The following is a 24,402-nucleotide window of genomic DNA, read 5'->3' on the forward strand; positions in this document are numbered from 1 at the left end:
GGGCAATTTTCCCTAATCGGTATGATCATGTGCTGTCTTTGCTTTCTCCTTTTTCACAAGTTTTGTGTTATTTGAATGTAGTACTTGGACCCTAGAGAATTGTGCAAATAGATTCCTATTTTCACTACCTTGGGGACCATGCAAACGTTGTTATGGACCCAGACTTTTGCTTCATGTTCACCCTTCAGTCTCTAGTCCAGTAGTTCTTGTCCTTGCTAATGCTGTGTCCTCATGTGGTGACATTCAATCATAAAATTACTTTGTTGCATTTGTGGGTCTCCATCTGCAGCCAGAGCTAGGGCTGTCTTAATATGATCTTAATATCCAGTGATCCTTAACCCACTATTTCCACATTAGTTCTGACTTCTGTATCCAAGTCTGTGGAGGGACAAGCTCCACAGAGACAGCAAGACCAATTAACACCAGACATATCCCTCTGCCCTCCGTGCCTGGATCCCGCCCAGAGACAGCTGGTCTCCCAGGCATACTCTCATTCCTAAACACACAGGTGAGACCCCACTTTCACTCCAATAATTGTCTGAAGAGGGATTTGCCAGGAGTGTGCAGGGCACAAGAACTGCAAAGCAGTCTAGGACAGGATCCTTCCAGTCTCCATCTGTGCCCTGGAACTAAGACTGTCCTACAGCCCTCCATACCCAAATCCTGCCTGGAGAGAGCTGGTCTCCCAAGAGTGATCTCATTCCTAAAGCCACAGGCCCATAGGTGGGACACCACTTTCACTCAAGTCACTGTGCAAAGAGGGACCTGCCAGGAGCACACAGGGCATAGGAACAGCAGACAGCCTGGGATAGGATCCTTCTGGTCTCCATCTGTGGCTAGAGCAAATGCTGTCCCATAGTCCTCCTGACCCAAATCCCGCCTGGAGAGAGTTGGTGTCCCAGAAGTACTCTCACTCCTAAGATCACAGGATCACAGGCCCACAGGAGGGACAAGCTCCACTCAGAGACAGCAAGACCAATTAACACCAGAGATATCCAGATAGTGAGAGGCAAGCATAAGAACCTAAGCAACAGAAACCAAGGTTCCTTGGTATCATCAGAACCCAGTTCTTTCATTACAGCAAGTCCTGGATACCCCAAAATACTGATACTGGAAGAGCAAGATTCTGATTTAAAATCACATCTCACGATGACATAAATAACTCCCTAAAGAAATATAGGACAACACAGGTAAACAGGTAAAAGCCCAAAAGAGGAACACAAAAATCCCTTAAAGAATAAAGGAATACACAAACAAACAGGTGAAGGGATTGAACAAAACCATCCAGGATCTAAAAATGGAAATAGAAATAATAAAGAAATCACAGAGACACCCTGGAAATGGAAAACCTAGGAAAGAGATTAGGAGGCATAAATGTAAGCAAAACAAACAGAATAAAAGATATAGAAGAAAGAATCTCAGGGGCAGAAGATATCATAGAAAACATTGACACAATAGTCAAAGTGCAAAAAGCAAACAGCTACTAACCCAAAACATCCAGGAACTCCAGGACACAATGAGAAGATCAAACCTAAAAATAATAGATATAGAGGAGAGTGAAGATTCCCAACTTAAAAAGCGAGTAAATATCTTCAACAAAATTATGCAAGAAAACTTCTCTAAGCTAAAAACAAAAAAAGAGATGCCCATGAATATACAAGTGCAAAGAACTCCAAATAGATTGAAGCAGAAAAGAAATTCCTGCCATCACATAATAGTCAAAATACCAAACACAAAAATCAAAGAAAGAATATTAAAAGCAGTAAGAGGAAAAGGTCAAGTAACATATAAAGGTAAACCTATTGGAATTACACCAGATTTCTCAACAGAGGCTATGAAAGTTAGAAGATCCTTGGCAGATGTCATACAGACCCTAAGAGAACAAAAATGCCAGCCAAGACTACTATATACAGTGATACTCTCAATTATAATACGGAGAAAGCAAGATATTCCATGACAAAGCCAGATTTACACAATATCTTTCCACAAATCCAGCCCTACAAAAAATAATGGGGGGGGGGAGTCAACGCAAGGAGGGAAACTACACCCTAGAAAAAAGTAAGAAAGTAATCTGCTTTCAACAAAATCAACAGAAGATAGCCACACCAACATAATTACAACTCTAACAACAAAAATATCAGGAAACAACAATCACTGTTCTTTCATATTTCTTAACATCAATGGACTCAATTCTCCAATAAAAGAAATAAACTAACAAAGTAAATACATAAAGGAGACCCAGTATTTTGCTGCACACAGGCCACCCACCTCAGTCAGAAAGCCAGACACAACATCAGAGTAAGGAGCTAGAAAGGAATTTTCCAAACACATGGTCCCAAGAAACAAACTGGAGAAGCCATTCTAATATTGGATAAAATTGACTTTTAACCAAAAGTTATCAAAAAAGATAAGGAAGGATATGTCATAGTCAACAAAGAAAAAACCCACCAAGATGAGCTCTCAATTTTAAATATTTATGCTCCAAATGAAAGCGAACCTACAACCATAAAAGAAACTTTACTAAATTGAAAAGCACACACTGCACCTCAGACAATAATAGTGGGAGACTCCAACACCCGACTCTCAGCATTGGACAGATCATGGAAACAGAAACTAAGCAGAGATAGAGAGAAACTAACAGAAGTTATGAACCAAATAGATTTAAAATATATCTATAGAACATTTCATCCTAAAAAAAAAAAAAGAATATACCTTCTTCTCAGCACCTCATGGTACCTTCTCCAAAACTGAACATATAATCAGTCACAAAACAGGCCTCACCAGATACAGGAAGATAGAAATAATCCCATGTATTCTATAATATAATAATCCCATCATCATGGACTAAGACTGGTCTTTAATAACAAGAAAAACAACAGAAAGCCCACATATACATGGACGCTGAACAATGATCTACTCAATAATAACTAGTTTAAGGGAAAAGAAAGAAAGAAATTAAACACTTTTTAGAATTTAAAGATAATAAAGGCAAAACATACCCAAACGTATGGGACACAATGAAAGCTGTGCTAAGAAGAAAGCTCATGGCTCTGAGTGCCTCTAAAAAGAAACAGGAGAGAGCATACATCAACAGCTTGATAGCACACCTAAAACCTCTAGAACAGAAAGAAGCAAATACACACAAGAGGAATAGAAGGTAGAAAATAATCAAACTCAGAGTTGAAATCAACCAAATAGAAACAAACAAACAAAAAAAAACTATACAAAGAATCAACAAAACCACGAGCTGGTTCTTTGAGAAGATCAACCAGATAGATAAACCCTTAGCCAGAGTAGCCACAGGGCACAGAGAGTGTGTCCAAATTAACAAAATTAGGACTGACAAAGGAGACATAACAACAGAATCTGAGGAAATTTTTAAAAAATGATCAGATCTTACTATGAAAGCCTAAATTCAACAAAACTAGAAAATCTGAATAAAATGGACAATTTTATCAGGTCAGAGAAACCATCTAAAAGGTCCCATAGCTACTAAAGAAAGAGAAGAAGTTATTAAAAGTCTCCTAACCAAAAACAGTCCAGGATCCAATGGGTTTAATGCAGAATTCTCAGACCTTCATAAAAGACCTAATACCAATATTGTCCAAACTATTCCACAAAATAGAAACATAAGGAACACTACCCAATTCCTCCTTTGAATTTACAATTAAGCTTGTACCTAAACCACACAATGACCCAAAAAAGAAAGGGAACTTTAGGCCAAGTTCCCTTATGAATATCGATGGAAAAATACTCAATAAGATTCTTACAAACTGAATTCAAGAACACATCAAAATTATCATCCATCATGATTAAGTAGGCTTCATCTCAGGGATACAGGGATGTTTCAATATATGGAAATCCATCTATGTAATCCACTATATAAACAAACTCAAAGAAAAAGAAAAACACATGATCACCACATTAGATGTTGAGAAAGCATTTGATGAAATTCAACACCCTTCATCTTAAAAGTCTTGGAAATATCAGGAATTCAAGGTCCGAACCCAAACATAGTAAAAGCAATGTACAGTAAACCAGTAGTCAACATCAAACTAAACGGAGAGAAACTTGAACCAATCACACTAAAATAAGAAACTAGACAAGCCTGCCCATTCTCTCCCTACTTACTTAATATAGTACTCAAAATCCTAGCCAGAGCGATCAGAGAAAAGGAAAGGAGGTCAAAGGTATAGAAATTGAAAAGGAAGAAGTCAAAATATCGCTATTTGCAGATGATAGTATACTTAATAGATCTCAAAAGTTCCACCAGAGAACTACTAAGCCTGATAAACAACTTCAATAAAGTAGCTGTGTATAAAATTAGCTCAAACAAGACACCGCCCGGACCTGAAGGGACTGGATCAACAGTTCTCTGCACCCAAATCCCGTGGGAGGGAGAGCTAAATCTTCAGAGAGGCAGACACGCCTGGGAAGCCAGAAGAGATTACACTCTGCCCACATTTCTGACTCCAGAGGAAAACACCTAACGCCATCTGGGACCCCGGTGCACGGGGGCTCCCAGAAAAGGCAGCACAGGCCCTCCTGGTTGCTGCCCTCACGGAGACCTCAAAAGCAGCCCCCATGAGCAACTTGAGTGGTGGGACCACATGGTAAGACCAACTTTTCTGCTCCAAGCAACCTGCCTGGTGGTCTCAGGGCACACAGAGGCAAAATTCCTCTGGGACCAGACACTTCCGGTTTTTAGCTGGAGCCCCAACCACGCTGGTCCCAGCCCGCAAGCTCACTGCTCCCAAACACCTTTGGAGAGAGAGCTCACCACCCGGACAATTGGGTACTCCTGAGACTGCAGAGTGGGAGAGACCACCAACACTGCCCATCCCTGCCCACATCCCTGGCCCAAGAGGAAACTCTGAGAACCAGAAGATAGGGGCACTGGAGTTGCAGGTCCCCTGCGCTTCAGACACCATCCAGACCTGAAGGGACCAGATCAACAGTTCTCTGCACCCAAAACCCGTGGGAGGGAGAGCTAAACCTTCAGAGAGGCAGACACGCCTGGGAAGCCAGAAGAGACTACACTCTGCCCACATTTCTGACTCCAGAGGAAAAGACCTAACGCCATCTGGGACCCCGGTGCATGGGGGCTCCCAGAGAGGCAGCACAGGTCCTCCTGGTTGCCACCCTCACAGAGAACTCAAAAGCAATCCCCCACCAGCAAACCTGAGCCGCAGGACCACAGGTAAGACCAACTTTTCTACTCCAAGCGACCAGCCTGGTGAACTCAGGACACAGGCCCACAGGAACAGCTGAAGACTGGTAGACAGGAAAGACTACATGCCCGAAAGCAGAACACTCTGTTCCCATAATTGGCTGAAAGAAAACAGGAAAACAGGTCTATAGCACTTCTGACACACAGGCCTATAGGATGGTCTAGCCACTGTCAGAAATAGCAGAATAAAGTAACACCAGAGACAATCTGATGGCAAGAGGTAAGTGCAGGAACCCAAGCAATAGAAACCAAGACTACATGGCATCATCGGAGCCCAATTCTCCCACCAAAGAAAACACTGAATATCTAAACACACCAGAAGCAAGATCTAGATTTACAATCACATTTGATCATGATGCTGGAGGATTTCAAGAAAGACATGAAGAACTCCTTTAGAGAAATGCAGGAAAACATAAATAAAGAATTAGAAGCCTATAGAGAAGAATCACAAAAATCCCTGAAAGAATTCCAGGAAAACACAATCAAACAGTTGAAGGAATTAAAAATGGAAATAGAAGCAATGAAGAAAGAACACAGGGAAACAACCCTGGATATAGAAAACCAAAGGAAGAGACAAGGAGATGTATATACAAGCATCACCAACAGAATACAAGAGATAGAAGAGAGAATCTCAGGAGCAGAAGATTCCATAGAAATCATCGACACAACTGTCAAAGGTAATGTAAAACAGAAAAAGCTACTGGCCCAAAATATACAGGAAATCCAGGACTCAATGAGAAGATCAAACCTAAGGATAATAGGTATAGAAGAAAATGAAGACTTGCAGATCAAAAGACCAGTAAATATCTTCAACAAAATCATAGAAGAAAACTTCCCTAACCTAAAGAAAGAGATGCCCATAAACATACAAGAAGCCTACAGAACTCCAAATAGATTAGACCAGAAAAGAAACTCCTCCCATCACATAAAAGTCAAAACACCAAACGCACAAAATAAAGAATATTAAAAGCAGTAAGGGAAAAAGGTCAAGTAACATATGAAGGCAGGCCTATCAGAATCACACCAGACTTCTCACCAGAGATTATGAAAGTCAAAGATCCTGGACAGATGTCATACAGACCCTAAGAACACAAATGCCAGCCCAGGTTACTGTATCCTGCAAAAACTCTCAATTAACATAGATGGAATACCAAGATATTCCATGACAAAACCAAATTTACACAATATCTTTCTACAAATCCAGCACTACAAAGGATAATAAATGGTAAAGCCCAACATAAGGAGGCAAGCTACACCCTAGAAAAGCAAGAAACTAAACAAACTAACGTCTTGGCAACAAAACAAAGAGAAGAAAAGCACACAAACATAATCTCATATACAAATATGAATATAACAGGAAGCAATAATCACTATTCCTTAATATCTCTCAACATCAATGGTCTCAACCCCGTAATAAAAAGACATAGATTAACAAACTGGATAAGCAATGAGTACCCTGCATTCTGCTGCCTACAGGAAACACACCTCAGAGACAAAGACAGACACTACCTCAGAGTGAAAGGCTGGAAAACAAATTTCCAAGCAAATGGTCGGAAGAAGCAAGCTGGAGTAGCCATTCTAATATCGAATAAAATCGATTTTCAACTAAAAGTAATCAAAAAAGATAAGGAAGGACACTTCATATTCATCAAAGGAAAAATCCACCAAAATGAACTCTCAATCCTAAATAACTATGCTCCAAATACAAGGGCACCTACATACACAAAAGAAACCTTGCTAAAGCTCAAAACTCACATTGCACCTCACACAATAATAGTAGGAGATTTCAACACCCCACTCTCATCAATGGACAGATTATCGAAACAGACATTAAACAGAGACATGGGCAAACTAAGAGAAGTCATGAACCAAACGGACTTAACAGATATTTATAGAACATTCAATCCTAAAACAAAAGGATATACCTTCTTATCACCACCTCATGGTACTTTCTCCAAAATTGACCATACAATTGGTCATAAAACAGGCCCCAACAGATACAGAAAGATAGAAATAATCCCATGCATCCTATCAGACCACCACGAGCTAAAGCTGGTCTTCAATAACAATAAGGGAAGAACACCCACATATACATGGAAGTTGAACAATGCTCTACTCAATGATAACCTGGCAGGATTAACATAGTAAAAATGGCCATTTTACCAAAAACGATCTACAGATTCAATGCAATCCCCAACAAAATACCAATCCAATTCTTCAGAGAGTTAGACAGAACAATTTGCAAATTCATCTGGAATAACAAAAAACCCAGGATAGCTGAAATTATCCTCAACAATAAAAGGACCTCTGGGGGAATCACTATCCCTGAACTCAAGCAGGATTACAGAGCAATAGTGATAAAAACTGCATGGTATTGGTACAGAGACAGACAGATAGACCAATTAAATAGAATTGAAGACCCAGAAATGAACCCACACACCAATGGTCACTTGATTTTTGACAAAGGAGCCAAAACCATCCAATGGAAAAAAGATAGCATTTTCAGCAAATGGTGTTGGTTCAACTGGAGGTCAACTGAATGCAGATCAAACCATGCTTATCATCCTGTACAAAGCTTAAGTCCAGGTGGATCAAGGACCTCCACATCAAACCAGATACACTCAAACTAATAGAAGAAAAAGTGGGGAAGCATCTCGAATCATGGGCACTGGAGAAAATTTCCTGAACAAAACACCAATGGCTTATGCTCTAAGATCAAGAATCGACAAATGGGATCTCATAAAACTGCAAAGCTTATGTTAGGCAAAGGACACTGTGGTTAGGACAAAACGGCAACCAACAGATTGGGAAAAGATCTTTACCAATCCTACAACAGATAGAGGGCTTATATCCAAAATATACAAAGAACTCAAGAAGTTAGACCGCAGGGAGACAAATAACCCTATTAAAAAATGGAGTTCAGAGCTAACCAAAGCATTCACAGCTGAGGGATGTCAAATGGCTGAGAAGCACCTAAAGAAATGTTCAACATCTTTAGTCATAAGGGAAATGCAAATCAAAACAACCTGAGATTTCACCTCACACCAGTGAGAATGGCTAAGATCAAAACCTCAGGTGATAGCAAATGCTGGCGAGCATGTGGGGAAAGAGGAACACTCTTCCATTGCTGGTGGGATTGCAGACTGGTACAACCACTGTGGAAAGCTGTCTGGCAGTTCCTCAGAAAACTGAACATAGTGCTATCTGAGTACCCAGCTTTAACACTCCTGGGCATACACCCAAAAGACTGTGAACATATAGCAAGGACACGTGCTCCACTATGTTCATCGCAGCCTTATTTATAATAGCCAGAAGATGGAAAGAACCCAGATGCCTTTCAACAGAGGAATGGATACAGAAAATGTGGTACATCTACACAATGGAATATTACTCAGCTATCAAAAACAATGACCTTATGAAATTCATAGGCAAATGGATGGAACTGGAAAATATCCTCCGGAGTGAGGTAACCCAATCACAGAAAAACACACATGGTATGCACTCATTGAGAAGTGGCTATTAGCCCAAATGCTTGAATTACCCTAGGTGCACAGAACACATGAAACTCAAGAGGGATGACCAAAATGCGAATGCTTCACTCCTTCTTTAAAAGGGGAACAAGAATACCCTTGGCAGCGTATAGGGAGGCAAAGTTTAAAACAGAGCCAGAAGGAACACCCATTCAGAGCCTGCCCCACATGTCGCCCATACATATACAGCCACCCAATTAAATAAGATGGATGAAGCAAAGAAGTGGAGGCTGACAGGAGCCGGATGTAGATCGCTCCTGAGAGACACAGCCAGAATACAGCAAACACAGAGGCGAATGCCAGCAGCAAACCACTGAACTGAGAACAGGACCCCGTTGAAGGAATCAGAGAAAAGAACTGGAAGAGCTTGAAGGGGCAAAGAGACCCCATGAACAACAATGCCAACCAACCAGAGCTTCCAGGGTGCCAATACCCAAAAGACATGGACTGACCCTGGGCCAACCTCATAGGGTAGCAATAAATAGCTTAAGATCACCAGTGGAAGGAAGCCCTTGGTCCCCAAGCCTATACCCCAGTGAACGTGATTGTTGGGAGGAGGGCGGTAATGGGGGGAGGATGGGGAGGGGAACACCCATATAGAAGGGGAGGGAGAGGGATTAGGGGAATGTTGGCCTGGAAACCGGGAAAGGGAATAACAATCGAAATGTAAATAAGAAATACTCACGTTAATAAAGAAAAAAAAAACAAAAAACTAAAAACAAAGAAAAAAATTAGCTCAAACGAATCAGTAGCCTTCCTCTACTCAAAGAATAAATAGGCTGATAAAGAAATTAGGAGAATGAGTCCCTTTCCATAATCACAAATAATATAAAATATCTCGGTGTGACTCCAACCAAGCAATTAAAAGATCTGTATGACAAGAACTTCAAGCCTCTGAAGAAAGAAATCAAAGATGTTCTCAGAAGATGGAAAGATCTCCCATGATCATTGATTGGCATGATTAATATTGTAAAAATGGTCATCTTGCCAAAAGCAATCTACAAATTCAATGCAATACCCATCAAATTTCCAACTCAATTCTTCATAGAGTTAGAAAGAGCTATTTGAATAACAAAAAACCCAGGATAGCGATACATATTCTCAATAATAAAAACTTCTGGGGGAATCACCATCCATGATGTCAAGCAGTATTACAGAGCAATAGTGATAAAAAACTGTATGGTATTGGTATAGAGGCAGGGAGGTAGATCAATGGAATAGAAAGACCCAGAAATGAACCCACACACCTCTGATCACTTGATCTGTGACAAAGGAGCTAAATCAATGCAGTGGGAAAAAACATTGTCAACAGAAATATGCTGGCTCAACTGGAGGTCAGCCTGTAGAAGAATGCAAATTGATCCACGATTATCACCATGGACAAATCTCAAGTCCAAGTGGATCCAGGACCTCCACATCAAACCAGATACACTCAAACTAATAGAATAAAAAGTGGGAAAGAGTCTCGGTCACATGGGTACTGGGGGAAATTTCTTGAACAGAATAGCAAAGGTTTATGCTCTAACATCACAAATCGACAAATGGGACCTCATAAAATTGCAATGCTTCTTTAAGGCAAAGGACACTGTCATTAGGACAAAATAATAACCAACAGATTGGGGGAAGATCTTTACTAATAGATCTGATAGAGGGATAGTATCCAATATATACAAAGAACTCAAGAAGTTAGACTCCAGAGAATCAAATAACCTTAGTAAAAATGGTATACAAAGCTAAAAAAAGAATTCTCAGCTAAAGAATATTAAAGGGTTGAGGAGTACCTTAAGAAATGTTCAACATTCTTAGTCATCATGGAAATGCAAATCAAAACAACACTGAGATTCTATGTCACATCAGTCAGAATATCCAAGATCAAAATCTCAGGTAACAACAGATGCTGGCGAGGATGTGGAGAAAGAGGAACACTACTCTATTAATTGTGGGATTGAAAACTTGTTTAACAACTCTGGAAATCAGTCTGAAAGTTCCTCAGAAAATTGGACATAGTACTACCTGAGTACGCAGCTATATCCCTCCTGGGCATATACCCAAAAGGTGCTCTAACATATAATCAGGACACATACTTCACTATGTTCCTAGCAGCCATATTTATAATAGCCAGAATCTGGAAAGAAACCAGATATCCTCAACAGAGGAATGGATACAGAAAATGTGGTACATCTACATAATGGAATACTACTCAGCTATTAAAAAATGACATCATGAAATTCATAGACAAATGGATGGAATAGAAAATAACATCCTAAGTGAGGTAACCCAATCACAAAAGAACACACATTGCATGCACTCATTGATAAGTGGATATTAGCCCAAAAGCTTGTAATACCCAAGAAACAATTCACCAACCATATCAAACTCAAAAAGAAGGAAGAAAAGAATGTGGATGCTTGAGTCCTTCTTAGAAGGGTGGAACAGAATACTCATGGGAGGAAATACAGGGACAAAGAGTGGAGCAGAGACTGAAGGAAAGACCTTCCAGAGACTGCCCCACCTGGGGATGATCCATCTCATATGTAGACGCCAAATCCAGACACTAGTTTTGATGCCAAGAAGGGCTTGCTGACAGGAGCCTGATACAGATGTTTTCTGAGAGGGCCTGCCAGAGCCCTACTAATACAGATTAAGATGTTTGCAGCTAACCATCTGACTGAGCACAGGGACCCCTGTAGAGGAGTTAGGGAAAGGATTGAAGGAGCTGAAGGGGTTTTCAAGACCATAGGAAGAACAGCAATATCAACCAACTTGGACTCCCCTCCCTGAGCTTCCAGGTGCTAACCCACCAATCAAAGAGTACACATGGGGGGACCTATGGCTTCTGCTGCATATGTATCTTTGTCCGGCATAAATAGGAAGAGAAGTCCTTGGTCCTGTCAATGTTCCTTTCCCCAGTGTAGAGGAATGTCAGGCAGTGATGTGGGAGTGGGTGGGACAGAGGGGGAGCATCCTCATGGGTAGAGGGTATAGGAGAGAAAAGAACCAGGACAGGGGATAACATTTGAAATGTAAATACATAAACTATCCAATAAAATTACTTTGTTGCTACTGTTGTTAATTAGAACTTTGCTACTATTATAAATAACAATTTAAATATCTGATGAAGGGTAATCTGATGCAACCCCAAAGGCATCATGAGCCACAGATTGAGAACCATGGCCTCAGTCCTTTAGAGGTTGCCTCCAATGCAGAAAGCCACTTTGCCCAGACTACCTTTATTCCCAAGATGTTACTCTACTCAGTAATTGGCTGGTGTAAGTTACAAAGATGTCTTACCTCAGCTCACTGCATTACCACTTGGATGACCACTAGTTGGTCAGCAGATGCTTCAGCTCTCTGTAAAACACCCCGGCCTCTTCCTCTTGCCCCACTCTCCTCCTTTTCCTTTCCTCCAAACAATCTCCTAAATACATGCCTGAAACATGAACTCTCCATGTAATATTCAGGAAATCTACCTACAATTCACCTGGAGCTCTGCTTTTCTAGTGTTCATGGTATAGATTCCTGGTACTTTCACTTCCTGTGACTAGGTCTTATAGATTTCTCTCTATTTTGCAAACAAGGAGATTTTAGCATAGTTCTGCATTGGCTAAGCAAGAACTTTAACCCTGACAGCTGCTACATGCAGTATAAATGACTAAAGAAATTCAAAGAGGAAGGGAAGGCAAGAAAGGGAAAAGGGAAGACATTGTAAAGAATTAATAAACTTTAAATGTTAACAAGGAGTCTTTTCATCACCTTGAGTCAGATAAGAAAGTTGTTCAAAATAAGCTGTTTCCCACAGTTCCTATAATGTACAATTACCACTTCTACAGTACAAACAACTACAGTTCAGAAACTTACGAAGATAAGACGTCCAATACATTTTTATAAAAATCTTTTCCTGTTATTTTGAAATAAACTTTGCTTGCATGCTCTGGAGTCAGGTGCATTTCTTTCAACTGGGTCAGCTCAAATCTTGCATCTCTAATGGCCTTCAGAATCTCCACTAAGGAAAGAAACATTAGGTACCATTGTAGATCATTCATTTCATATTCCTGGTACATTCAAGGATATAAGAAAACCAGAGGAGCACAATAGTTCAATTTTCATTTTGTGGTTTATATATAGAAAATTGTGTAAACTTAAAAGTTCCCAGCCAGAAGACCTTTGGCATCTTAGCGTGGATGTCCCATTTTGATCAACCAAGAGAGCATGAAATGGAAAAGGAGATCTGTCATATGCTAAGCATGATCCCATAGTTTCATTGTTATGCCCCAAGTGCCTACAAATGTCTTATGTAGTCAGTGCTAGGGGGAGAGTCAAGGCAAACATTCTTGCCTGAAGCCAAGAGGCAATACTGAGTGCATCAATACAGGCAATCCTGTAAGAATTTTACCAACAGCCTGAATGATGAAGTCTGCACTCTGAAGACCAAGGGGAACCGACTGAAAGATGTTCAGGGATATTTGAACCTATTTCTACTTAGTGTATGGTTCAGCTGCTAGTACTCTCCTTTATTCCCAAATAATGAAGATAAAGTTAGTTTGTAGAAGGAAGCGCCCATGTTTGAAAGTGATATCTAATTTAGTTGCAGAAAATCTGATGAGCATCAGAGAAAGATTAGATAGAACAGGATATGCTCAATTCTCATAAGAAGGGAAAGGGAAGATACTTTAGGAAGAGACAGACAGATAGTACAGGAGGAAGAGGGTACAGTACAGGAATATAGTAGAGTTCAAGAAGAGCAGTGCAGTAGAGTTGTGAGGGAGGCTAGAGCAGTACAGAGAGGGAGAAGAAGGCAGTTTTACCAGGAGAGTTTTACAAAGACAGATTGGAGAGACAGAAAAATCTAGACACTGGTACAAACAGAATGAGCAAGCAAACAAGAAGCCAGAAGATTAGAAAGGATTGCTAGATTTAGTTTGAGGCCAAGAAGAGTAATTCAGAGACAGAGAGAAAAATCAGATTGAATAAGTCAACTGAGAGAGGTGTTTGAGCCAGAACAGCTGAGTTGAGCCAGCCAGCCAGAGTTCAGAAAGAACAAGAAAGGATGAGCTTATTAAGCAGCAAGTCTCAGCTAGGCCTAGGTTAGGTTGTACAGAGGACTAAGTCTGGGTCAGTAGACAGAGACAAGCAACCTTCCCAGAAACCATTTCAACAGGAGAGTAAAAGTTACCTTTACAGAAAGACTTGGAGCTTTCTGGCAAAAGAAGAGGGAGGGGGAACACGAATGATGTAGAGGAATTGGGGAGGGGGCATGAAAAAGAAAAAAATTATTTACATTGAATAAATAAAATTTATTTATAAATTAATTTATCTATGTAAATAAATAAATTCAGAAGTGCTGGGCTTCAAGGAAAGGTGAGTAAAACCTAATCCACAGAGAACCTGAAGAAGGCTGGGCCTTTCCTATTAGCAAGGATAACCAGAATATATGCCAGGAGGCCATCTAATAATAAATGTGAACAAACTACAAAGCATACATCAGAAATGATCCAATCCTACAAATTTATTGTGAGAAAATGATATTATAGAAAATAGTGTGTGTAGTACCGAGACCACAAGCCAAGAAACAATTCTCTTTGGAATCTCAGGAATTTTTCTTTCATTCATTCATTCATTTATTTATTTATTTGTTTGTTTGTTTGTTTGTTTGTTTGTTCATCTTATATCCCAACTTCAGACTGCATCCCTCCTTAGAAATAGTGGCCTTTGTGTTAGGCATGATCAGAGTAAAGTGGTACCACGAAGCTAATGAGGATGCCTATCTGGTGTTTCTACTGCTGTGATGAAACACCATGATTTTAAACACCTTGGAGAGAATAGGAGTTGTTTCAGCTTATTCCTCAACATCTAGCACTGAAGGAAGTTAGCATGGAAATTCAAGAGGCAGAAATGAAGCAGAAGCCAGAAAGATGTGCTTCTTATTGGCCTGCTCCCTATGGGTTGCTCAGGCTAGTTTCTCATAAAACTTAGGGCCACCTACCTAGGAGTGGCACTTCCTATGGCTAGTTAGGACCTTCCACACCAATTGTCAACTATCAATAAAAAAATGCATACAGATTTGCCTGCAGTCCAACCAAATGGAGGTGTTTTTCTCAGTTGAGGTTCACTCTTCTTGAATGAATCTAGCTTGTGTCTGTCAGGCTGAGAAGACACACCTCAGCACCATTATCCCCTTGCCAACTTGGCCGGCAAATACATCCTATTCGACGTTAACATTTCCGTCCTCTTCTGTCCTCCAGCTGTCCAGTTAACATTAACATCACAGTATCAAACACCTTACCTTTTAAAACTTCAAGTCTTCAAAAACTCAGTCTTTAAAAATACATCCTAAGTCTCTAACTTCAGGCCTCTCTAAAATATCCAGTCTCTTTAAAATTTTAAAGTTTCTATCAACTAAGAAATATTCCGTTGAATTTGTGTGCTGTAATGTGGGAAAGTGTCATGTTTTTCACAGTTTATATCAATGTGAAATAAAATTTAATTTTGGTTTTAAAAAATGTTCAAGGGTTGGGGATTTAGCTCAGCGGTAGAGTGCTTGCCTAGCAAGCGCAAGGCCCTGGGTTCGGTCCCCAGCTCCGAAAAAAAGGAAAAAAAAAGTTCAAAGTGAACTGTGAGCTCGTGTTGAAATGAAATGAGGTAAACACTTTCTTACTCTGTGAGAGAAGGATCAGCTCACAGTCACAAATGAAGCAAAGCAAAGCAAAGTTAAATAGTGGGAAATTCTCAGTGCTTGATGTCTAAAACCTATTCCCAATCCCCTGGGCTGTACAGAGCCATTCCATCACATTTGCTGCATGCTGCATAGGGCACCTTTTCTCATAGGCTCGGGTATACCGCACTGCACATACACATGCTACTGCTACTGTCCTTAGAGCTTCCATAGCACTCTCTCTGGAGTGCAAGGGTCTCTGCTGTAACTGTGCCACATCTTCACCAACAGCTTTGCCTGTTCTCTCTCAGGGACTCTGATCTTGCAACATGATGCCACGCCTCAAATTCTCCCCATTACTCCTTCAATTTCCAGGCTTCTACAGCATCTAAAGCTACGTTTCTACCACTGGACTCTCATTACGCCAAACCTCAGCTCTTCTTCATGACCCCTTCATGCTTTCAGAATCATTAACACCAAGGAGACCCTTATACATCACCAAGTTCAGCTGCCTACAAAGTACAGTCACCTCTGGACCATGGCTTCTGTGTGCTGACCCTAAGGAAATACCTCCCAGAAGATTTCACCTCAGTAATGCTGGTCTCTTCTTAATCACTGATAATTTCTCAGCACCAACTAACCAGCACCTGTTTGTTGTTGCAATAAAGCCAAGGTTTTACTTCGGTGGGGCTCGGCTCTTGTTAATTACCCCTAATTTTTCAGCTGTAGCTAAGCGTATATCACTGAGTCTGGACACAAAGTATCACACAAATAGCTCCAGTAGGGCTGTTGCTTCCGTCTGACTCTTCACATTATTTGACGTTCTTATCTGCTAAGATACCACAGAACAGGCCACTAAACTCTGAGCCCTGATGGTTTCTCCAGCCTCAAGTTCAAAGGTCCTTCCACAATCCTCCCCAGGTCATGGTCAGTCCTGTCAAATCAATAGTCTACTCTCTGGTACCGATTTCTGTCTTAGTTGGGCTTTATATTGCTATTATAAAACCACAATGATGGGAAATAACTTAGTAATGAAATATTTATTTCATCATATGTTTCAATATCACAATCCATCATTGAAGTTAGGGCAGGGAATCAGGAAGCCAGAACTGAAGAAGAATCCATACAACCTTACTTATTCAGTTAATAACCCTGCCCAGGCATGGCACTACCTATAGTGAGCTAGTCCTATGTTCTTCAATAATTAATCAATAAAATGGTTCTTTGTGCTTGAGCTTAGTTCCAGACCCACAGCCCAAGGAACACCTTTCCTAGTTAGATCCCAGAACCCTCATTTTGTAAGGGCTGCTTTTTTTCGGAAAAGTCACTTCTTCCCTTTGGCACCTGTGGTGGTTTTAATAGATTTGACTCCCATAAGTTTCAACGCTTTGCCACAGGGAGTGGCACTATTAGGAGATGTGTCCTTGTTGTATAGCTTTGTTGTGTCCTTGTTGTATAGCTTTATTGGAGGAAGTGTTGGGGTGGGCTTTGAGGTCTCTTTCTATGCTCAGGCTCTGGCCAGTGTGGAATCTAGTCTCCTCCTAGCTGTCCACAGAAGACAGTCTCCTTGGTGCCTGCCTTTGGATTACATCATAGAACTCTCAGGTCCTTTTCCAGAACCAAGACTGCCTACATGTTGCCATGTTTCCTGCTATGATGATGATGGACTAAACATCTAAAACTGTAAGCCAGCCCCGAGTAAATTTTTGCCTTTCTAAGAGTTGCCTTGGTCATGGTGTCTCTGTGCAACAATAAAATCCAAACAGAGATAGTACCCCTCAGCAAAGCCCTTTGCCATCTGCAAACCAGCAATCCTAGTTCTGGTCTGGAGACTTTGAACTCTTTTTATATGTGAACCTCCTTGGCCTGTTAGACATATGGCTTGGAAGCCATCTTCCTTGGTCCAGTTAAACATTCCATGAAACAGCTTTACCTGACCCAATCTAAGGAAGACTTGACTATTGTATCAGACACAGAAACAAATAAAAATTTCCAAATGCTTAGGTTAAATCACAAAAACAAAAACAACATGAACGGCCAAAACAGTAAATTTCTCATCAAACTCACTAGTCCTATAGGAGAACCCAGAACACAGAATTTAGAAAAACAATAATAAACTTTAATCAAATAACTTAGTTCATTTTATTGAACCTCATGTAGCTAAAGATAAGTACTTGAGTAATGTGTCCAAGAACATATAACATATAACTACACAACCAAGTGGGCGAATGGAGAGAAGTCAGGATTTAAAAACTGAGTTCAACAAAAAGGGAAAAAGCCAAAATAAAGATGAAATTGAAATTTTAATATCAATTTGGGAATTTTAATATCCCAATTAGAAAGTTCAGGGGGGAAATCTTTCTGTAGAATGAATCAAAGAGTAGACAAAATGTCAGGGCTTAAAGATAAAGTAGATGCTTACTTCTTTCTTTGTGTGACACGTGAGGCTTAATCAATGCCAGCGTACTCTGAGGAGGGAAGAAATGCTCTATTTCCGTCTCAGCTGCTGCTTTTGAATTGCTCCCATAGAACTGGTTGACAGGAAAATTTTCTGAAGCAAACCGTACACATAAACTTGGAAAAGAAAAAGAGCTGAATTAAAAATTGAATGTAACAGTCTACCATAATATAGCACTATTTAAGTTAGCAAGAAAACAAGTCAAGCAACAATGCCCATTCCAGATCCAAGTACTACACACACAAAAGGAGGTAATTAGCAGCTAACTGGATATACTACGTCCTTTCTGGGAGGTAGCAGATAGTAGAAAGAAAATAGGTGAACATTTAAATCTCATTGTTAGTGGATATGACCAAGGGAGAACAATGAAGAACAGGGAGCCCAGTGGTGAAAAATCCTGGCTAGCTACGTGACCTCACTTGGTAAGTTTAAAGCTCTCTGTACAGTGCTGTTGAGGTTAATCGTGATTTTTCTCATCTACATTTCAAAACACTTTATGATCAATTAAAGATGTTGCAGCTATGATCACAACTTCTCTTTGGGTAATTTGTCATAAATGTGGTTCTGGTGGAGATTTCTTCCAGTAAGTAAAGAGGCGAGGGCCAAGTCAAGCACTCAGCTTTTCTTGCAAAATTGTGGCTGTCTTCAAGCTCCCATTAGACTAGTCCTCCACAAGATGTAGTCAGTTACTCCGCCAGGAACAGGCACTTTCCCAAGAAGCTGTCTCAAAGGAAAACTGTACTTCCTGTATCTTAGAATTCAAAAGAAATCAAACTGAATTGCATGGGAAAGGACAGAAAGCCATAATGCAAGCAATACCTGTCTGGATGAGATGCATAAGCTTCCTCAACAGTTTTAGGCCCGATTAACTCTTTCCAATGTTCCACACCATGTTCCCTCATTAGAACAAGGATATAAGAGTTATTACTGTTAGAAAAAAACAAAACCAATGGAAGAATGTCTTAGAAGCTAATGACATATCAAGAACACAAGTATGTGTTATTAAGCTGACACAGCTTGTCAAATGATCTGTAAGAAGTCCAATAATGCTACATGTTGACATCTACTCAAGAGCATACTCAGATGAGCTATGAAGGAAGAGGAAATGGCAGGACTACAGTTCCTTAGAGCAGTTTCTTCCAGGCTGATATACTCTATGTTTTTGCTCATCTGCATCTGGCTTACTCTAGATATCAGGCAACTTTCTAGGGTCTCAGTTCTTTTCCAGGACATGTGATATGGAAAGATTATTAAAGCCTCCCACACAGTAATCAGACTGCCAGAAGGGTCAGACCATTTTCTGCTTGGATTTGGTGATACTGCCCACTCTGGAATGTTGCATCCTTTTTTACTGGAAACTGGTGTGTGTCCATGGCCATACTCTATTATTTGTTCTAACAGTATTTCAAAAAATGAGACGAACAGATATTTGAGCAGAGAATAAGGAAAATAAAATGACAAAGACATCGACCAAGAACTTGTTTATAGAATTTATAAGTTTCCCAACCTAATTTTAAAAAAAGCTTAAGAAAGGGTTGAAATGAGCAGACTATATTCACAACTCTGTCTACCCCTGAACACTGCGTTACCTGCACATGTATCCTATAAGATTATCAAAATAGTCTTCGTCCTCATGGACCCTGCACACTGCTCTTGCGTCTTCCTCTGATAATACGACTTGCCTCTGCATCAATATGGTGAACCCTTCATTTTGAATAATGTCCAACACATTATCTAAATACAAACAGTTATAACAAAGTAAACTACAAACATAATACACGGCACAGCATTGCGAAAAATATTGTATGTGTATAACTCTCCAGTGAAATGTAAAAGTTCACTAAATAATTTCTTAGGTTTCAAGATGAATGACACTTCTTAATATACCAATTATAATGTTGCTTCAGTTTTTCTGATCACATAGCAATTACTCACAAAGTCTTACACAAAAATAGCCTCAGAAAATAATTTCTTTTGTTGCACATACACTGTATCTTTGCAGGTATGTGATGGCTTGAATGTAAATGGCCCCCCATAGGCTCATATATTTAAATGCTCGCTTCCAAGTTGGGGAACTGTTTGTGAAAGATTAGGTATGGTCTTGTTGGAGGAGGTCTGTCACTTGGGTGGGCTTTGAAGTTTCAGAAGCTCATGCCATTGCTAGTTAGCTCTTTCTCTGCCGCCAACCTTTGGATCAGATGCAAGCTCTCAGCAATTTCTCTGGTACCGTGCCTGCCTGTCTGCTGCCGTGCTTCTTGCCATGATGATCATGGACGCACTCTCTGAAACACTAAGCAAGCACCCAATTAAATACTTGCTTTTATGAGTTGCCTTGGTTATAGTATCTTTCCACAGGGAAAGCAAACAAACAAACAAACAAACAAAAAAACCCAAAAACTAAGATAAAGTAGTTACCTAAATATTTAACCAATTCAAGTATCTTTATACAGGCTATGATTTTACTTGTTTATTTGGGAAGAAATAGGTTGACTAATAACCATAATAATTTTTCCATTTCCTTCCTACTAGCCCATTTCTCTCAGTTGAAGATAAGGTACCGTGCCTTCTTCCTGAGTATGTAAATGAACCTAGCTGTGGTATATCACTATAAAAAAATATGCTAAGATGTTTCTGAAAGAGCTTCCTAGAAAGCTCTCTCTGCTCTACACTGGCTTTCTGCTTTTAACAGTTAAGAACATGATGTTGGAGTCTGTAGACATCATGGATAAATCAAAAGTACAAATCTTAAGCTAGAGCACAGTCAGTATTATGCATGGTTGATAATTTTTTCCAATCATCTGACTCAGAGAGTATAAAGTAAGGGAGGTATACACAATGACAATCGACCACCACTCTCCTAGTAAGTGCAGCTTCATTAGCTGCAGCAGCTCATGGCTCCCCCTTAGCTTTGTTCACAAGATGCTATGACTGCCAATTGCCTAAGAAGCAAATGTCATTTGTTACAAGACGGTAAAGTCATTGATTGCTAAACAAACCAAAGCTGCAAACGTGCAGGTTAGCCCGCAGGCTTTACTCTCACCCAACAACTGTTTGTCACACTCTAGGTTAGTACATTTATTATCTGTCCATATGCTTTCCTTGATCAGAGCCTTATGTTGAGTGTCAGTAAGATAAACAAAATAGTCTTCATCCTCATGGACCCTGCACACTGCTCTTGCGTCTTCCTCTGATAATACTACTTGCCTCTGCATCAATATGGCTGACCCTTCATTTTGAATAATGTCCAACACATTATCTAAATACAAACAGTTAGGACAAAGTAAACTGCAAACATAATACACGGCACAGCATTGCGAAAAATATTGTATGTGTATAACTCTCCAGTGAAGAGAGTTACTATCTTTCTTACATAGAAACCAAAAATAGGAGAGAAAAGCTAGATACCAACCTAACAGGGAAAGATCCTAAATGGATGTACCTGCACTAAAACAGCAACAATCTCAAAAAACCTAAGGTTTGCTCAGGGCATGCTTTGGAGCAAATGATTTAACTCTGCCTAAAATATATGGTTAATAAGAAATATAAAAGAATATATCATGTTAAATAGAATATATATATGATATAGGTACATTACAATTTTTGAAACGAGAATAATTAATATGATAATTTTATTTGTGTATGTATGTGCAAGCATGCATGTTCAAGTATGTATATATGTTCATATGTTTGTGTGACTATATGTGTACATGTCTGTGGTGGTTGGAGGTCAAACTTGAGTGCTATTCCTCAGGAGCTGTCCACATTGCTTTTTTGTGACAGGATGTCTCACTGGGGCTGGGGCCTCACCAAATAGGCTAAGGCTGGCTAACCAGTGAGCCCCAGATATCCATCTATCTCTTTCTTTCTGGTGCTGAGATTACAAGAATGGACAGGTAATGGAGGTCCTTATTATTGCACAGCAAGCCAAAACCCCAAGCCCAAATTAAATAATCCACATGAGCTTTATTTAGAATTTCTTGAAGTGGCCCAGAACAATAAAATACCAAAATTTAATAGAACTTTATTGGAAAAGAAACACGATGGGTTGTCACTATCAATTGTCAATAATATAAACCTAAAAAGGGTCAAAAACAGGCTAGAATAAGACCAAGGACCAGTAGATTAGGATGCTTGAGTTTCAATTTTTCCCCTTCACCATCATCCTGGGAGCTTCAGGCAGCAAATCTGTTATTTTGGTAGCTTCTATTAAAATTGATAAAGGAAAGAAAACTGATTTTGCTTAAGCAAAAACAGTTCTTAAATTCTTCAAAGGGATGAGCTTTCTGGCACTGACTGGAGTGTGTTTGTTTATTTTAAAAAAATGGAAAGAATGTCTCAGGTGCCCAGGAATGGGGGCTGACGCTCATGTGGAACCCACACCAAGGCATCTGCCATAACTTTCACCATCTAGAGCACAGGTCTGAGCAGGAGTCCTGGTAGAAGATACAAGGAAAGATTAAGGAGTGAGGCAGTTGAGAAGCTTTCAGAGATGATCTGTTGAGGAGGCGTTACTGCAGAACACAGATGTGAGGTACTGGTTGAGTGTGCTACGATCCAATGGAGGGCTTTGGGTTAATTTGTGTGCCATTGGGTTATGATTATTAACATATTGGAGTATATCTCTGTAGTAATAGAAAATTTCGGCCTTGGGGGAGAAAGTGATGTGGGAAGAAAATAAGGGGTGTCTCTTCAGGTGGCAAGTCCTTGCACAGCAGAGGTGACCTATGTGGAATTATGTTACTGTAATCAATCAATAAATCAAGAAATAAAAGCTAGATAAATAAATTGCATAGGATAATGCTTAATTTTATCTTTAAGTAAGATAATGACATGTCCCAAGTAAATTGTAAATGGTCGTAGAGATGAATTACAGCATGCACAAGGTTCTGGGTTCACTTCCCAACACCACAAATAGTAATAACAATTATAATGTTAAAAGGTAACATATCTTGATAGGCACTCTAAATATTCCTCAAGAGTGAGACATGACAACAATAAACTTCAAAAAGCAATATGGCAAAACATATAATGGTCCTTATAAGTGGTCACCTAGACACAATAATCTTTCACTTCTATGAATGGACTAGAAAGATAGCAAATGATACTTAAACGTATTCATTATTGCATCAGTTCTCAAAAAATGAAACAATCTAACAGTGTATAAGAGATTGAAGAGCTAGCAAGAAGACTTGGCTGATAAAGTCCTTCCTTTGGAAGCCTAAGGACCGGAGCTCAACTCCTGGGACCCATAGAAAAGTACAGGGATTATGATCCCAGCACCGGGAAGTAGAAACAGGTGGACCTTAGGGTTTACTGGACAAACTTCCTATCCTTGTTTGCAATTTCCAGAGTGGTGGAAGAACCTGTATCACAAATAAAGGTAGATGGTACCTGGGGAAGGATAGCTGATAGCTGAGTTTGTTCTCTGTGTAACATACAAGCACACATATACACATACACATGCACATGCACACACATGCACACACACGCACACATGCAGGCACATATGCACACTCATACATGTGTATATGTATACACAAAGTGTACCTGCACGCAAAGTCATGCAGGTAATCTCTCTCTCTCTCTCTCTCTCTCTCTCTCTCTCTGTCACACACACACACACACATACACACACGCACACACATACACACACACACGCACGCATGCACACACACACCAAAGAACATGAACCAAATAGACTTTTATGATGCATTAATATATTTTGTTTTAAAAGAATAAAGACACAGGTTTTTACATTGTAATGTTAAAACTGAAAAGGAATGTATTGAAATATCTCTCTTTCCTTCCTCTCAGTTTGCGTGTGTGCATGTATCTGTAAATGCTAAAAGGAAGTTTACACACTGCTTGTGAAATTTTATATAAACTATCATTTCTTTTAAATTTGTTCTTTTCCAAATGTTGTTAAATAGTTAGTATTGTTTATATAAGGCCATTTTAATATGAATTTCAAATAGCCTTTGAAGATTTTTTAATACAGAAAAAGATTTTTTAACATGTTAAGTTGTTGAAGTGTGTGGGGGAAGTGCAGAAGCAGGGTTCTCTGGATAATCAGGTCAGGTCAGGATCACACATGCCAACTCAGTTTTTAAGTAATTGAAGAGTGAAGATTTTTTTTCTGATTAGGAAAATAACTACTTTTGAGGATGTGGAGAAGACTATGGCACTCTTGTTGGAAATATAAACTAATATGGACATCCTGGAAAGGGGTTCCCAGTGATAGAGAGATGGCTCAATGGTTAAGAGCTCAATGGTGTTGCTCTTGCAGAGGCCCTGTATTCACTTCCTTTAGCAAACATTGGGCAGTTCACAATTATCTGTAACTCCAACTCCAGAGAAATATTACACCTATGGCATTCTCTGCCATATCCAATCATATATGTAAACTCATACACAGACATATATAACATAAAAAATTAAAACAAAACTGCATTTTTTGTTAAAAAAAATTGAAAGTACTACTTTATGATCCAGAATTCTACTCCTGGGTATATATCCAGGAGAAATGAAATCA

At 39.7% G+C, this 24,402-nt stretch overlaps 2 protein-coding genes across 3 annotated transcripts in view; one reads left to right on the top strand and one right to left on the bottom strand.

Moving 5' to 3' along the window:
- Nucleotides 1-24,402, top strand: part of Sfrp4 (secreted frizzled related protein 4) — a 93,230-nt gene that overhangs the window by 25,933 nt on the left and 42,895 nt on the right. Inside the window, exon 6 of one of the 2 annotated variants that reach the window (XM_032885119.1) lies at nucleotides 15,788-16,095. The exons of the other annotated variant lie outside the window; for it this stretch is intronic. Within the exon in view, the coding sequence (XP_032741010.1) occupies nucleotides 15,788-15,886 (99 nt within the window). The 3' untranslated portion in view covers nucleotides 15,887-16,095. Of the gene's footprint in view, nucleotides 1-15,787; nucleotides 16,096-24,402 lie in introns of those variants that run through there. 2 annotated transcript variants of the gene reach the window in all.
- The window catches only part of Nme8 (NME/NM23 family member 8), a 62,777-nt gene that overhangs the window by 315 nt on the left and 38,060 nt on the right, over nucleotides 1-24,402 (bottom strand). Inside the window, exons 11-14 of the mRNA XM_032885116.1 lie at nucleotides 19,460-19,604; nucleotides 18,690-18,797; nucleotides 17,835-17,986; nucleotides 12,619-12,763 (exon numbers count right to left, since the gene is read on the bottom strand). Coding sequence (XP_032741007.1) covers nucleotides 12,619-12,763; nucleotides 17,835-17,986; nucleotides 18,690-18,797; nucleotides 19,460-19,604 — 550 coding nt within the window. The remainder of the gene's footprint in view (nucleotides 1-12,618; nucleotides 12,764-17,834; nucleotides 17,987-18,689; nucleotides 18,798-19,459; nucleotides 19,605-24,402) is intronic.

Source organism: Rattus rattus, chromosome 14 (assembly GCF_011064425.1).
Source record: "Rattus rattus isolate New Zealand chromosome 14, Rrattus_CSIRO_v1, whole genome shotgun sequence".
NCBI lineage: Eukaryota > Metazoa > Chordata > Mammalia > Rodentia > Muridae > Rattus > Rattus rattus.